We start from the raw sequence: 2,269 nt of genomic DNA on the forward strand, positions 1-2,269 counted from the left end.
TATATATATATATATATATATATATATATATATATATATATATATATATATATAAGGCTTATTCCTATATCCAGTTTTTCCAAGGCTGTGGGAATCCTCATTCTTCAAAGAAAAAAGCCATTGTTGAGGGAGAGAATTCCCAGATTTATTTATTTTAGCTTTTAAAGCCATTTTAAAACTCTTATTTTAAATAATTTTAAGTCATCTTGAACTCCTTCTTGGCAGTTTGCTGGTTGAGAACCACAGCATTATCCACCAAGTAAAGCTCATCCCAGCTTGTTGAATGAATTTCAAGGCATAATCTCCTAAACATCTGAATCACAACTTAAATCATCTTCTGTCATGACTCATGATAAACAGTCCAGAATGCTTTCTTCACCATTGAGATCCATAAACTATGTTACCTATCCTATGATCTAGCTGATTTTGACCCTGATTTCTCTCTGTTTGCAGGTCCATAATCGGTCGCCGGTTCTTTTTTATTGTGGGAACTCTGTATTTGTACAGATGCGTGACCATGTATGTTACGACATTACCTGTGCCAGGCATGCACTTCAAGTGTTCCCCCAAGGTAACTGTCGAAGGACGACTGTACTTGTAGCTTGTCACTGAAACTAGACCTTTATGCAGGTTAATGTTATTCTAGAATAGGCATAACTATCTGAAGTGGATAGTGCAAAAGACAAGTGTAAACAGGGTCAAGTGCTCAAACCACATATTGGTAGACGAAAACACGTGAACATCAAAAAACCTTGCACTCTGCCATAATTTCAGATCTCACTCATGCTTCCAAATATAAAAATGCTCATGCAACTGATGCTTTAGAGCTGCAGCAGAAATTATCTGACTAATGACCTATATTTCGGTCTGCACACAAAGAACTTACCGTCACCGTGTGGTTTCTAGTTTCATTGTATCAGAAAATTTGCATTAACCATACCCTAGGAAATAAAGTGAAGGCAGAATATTTATTTTTGAGTAAACTATTCCTTTGAATTGAAGTTTGTGAGAGAGGATAAAGTAATAAAGATAACATCAACAATTAATGAAATAACATGTTGGTTGTTTGTCTGTCTATAAATGTTTTTGTGCTTGTATATACTTAAGTGTGTGTGTGTGTGTGTGTGTTCCAGCTCTTCGGTGATTGGGAGGCACAGTCACGGCGGGTAATGAAAATGATGGCCGGTGGTGGCCTGTCAATCACTGGCTCTCACTCTTTGTGTGGAGATTACTTGTACAGTGGACACACAGTGATGCTGACACTAACATACCTCTTTATTAAAGAGTGTGAGTAAACATCATAAACAATCATGTCAAAACATACTTTAGAATGTGGTTTTTAGCCTCTGAATGTTGTTGTGGTTTGTTGATAACGCCATCTAGTGGACATGAAGGGCAATAACAGATACTTTAAAAATTCTTTATTACACAATACACAAAAATACTTAAAACCAATGATAACATCTTAGTTTGATAACACCATTAGATTGGTACATAGGTCTGCCTGCACCATAAAAATATTACACCGATTTTTTTTTTTTTTTTCGTTTTTCATTTAATGGGTGACAGATTCTCCACGGAGGTTCTGGTGGTATCACTGGATCTGCTGGTGCCTGAGTGCGGTCGGTATCTTCTGCATCCTGTTGGCTCATGACCATTACACCATTGATGTGGTGTTGGCCTACTTCATGACCACACGCCTCTTCTGGTGGTACCATACAATGGCCAATCAACAGGTACATTTGGAGTTTGTACCTTGTACTTTTATTTATGTACTAAATTAAATCAATTATGAATTAACATATCATTTTTCTAAGATATATTTAAAGTGATAATCAATATTTATATGCGTTTCTTATCTATGCAGCTTGCCAATGAAAAGAAAATTCAATAGAACTGCAATGAAACACATTTTTTGTGATCATTAAATTACCATAAAACATATATATATATATATATACTGTGTGTGTGTGTTACTGAGTGAAGAAAGTAACACACACACACAGTATATATATATATATACTGTGTGTGTGTGTTACTTTCTTCACTCAGTAACATCTGCATTTGATATATTTCTTTCCCGACCGGCCATTACGTCCGGGTGACAATAGAACCCGAAGAGTGCTCATTGCGCACCTTCTAAAATCCACGTGAGTGGTAAGTGTGCATGTTATCCTTTGCCGCTTTTCTAAAATCCACGTAAGTGGTGGGTGGGCACGTTAGGCTTTGCCACCCGTCTAAAATTCCACCTAGGTGGTAGGTGTGCACG

At 36.7% G+C, this 2,269-nt stretch overlaps 1 protein-coding gene across 1 annotated transcript in view; it reads left to right on the forward strand.

Moving 5' to 3' along the window:
• Positions 1-2,269, forward strand: part of LOC107553536 (phosphatidylcholine:ceramide cholinephosphotransferase 1-like) — a 50,860-nt gene that overhangs the window by 45,560 nt on the left and 3,031 nt on the right. Inside the window, exons 3-5 of the mRNA XM_016235803.1 lie at positions 454-571; positions 1,134-1,287; positions 1,570-1,736. Coding sequence (XP_016091289.1) covers positions 454-571; positions 1,134-1,287; positions 1,570-1,736 — 439 coding nt within the window. The remainder of the gene's footprint in view (positions 1-453; positions 572-1,133; positions 1,288-1,569; positions 1,737-2,269) is intronic.

The sequence above is a fragment of the Sinocyclocheilus grahami genome, unplaced genomic scaffold (genome assembly GCF_001515645.1).
Source record: "Sinocyclocheilus grahami isolate Dianchi unplaced genomic scaffold, SAMN03320097.WGS_v1.1 scaffold18.1, whole genome shotgun sequence".
NCBI classification, from domain to species: domain Eukaryota; kingdom Metazoa; phylum Chordata; class Actinopteri; order Cypriniformes; family Cyprinidae; genus Sinocyclocheilus; species Sinocyclocheilus grahami.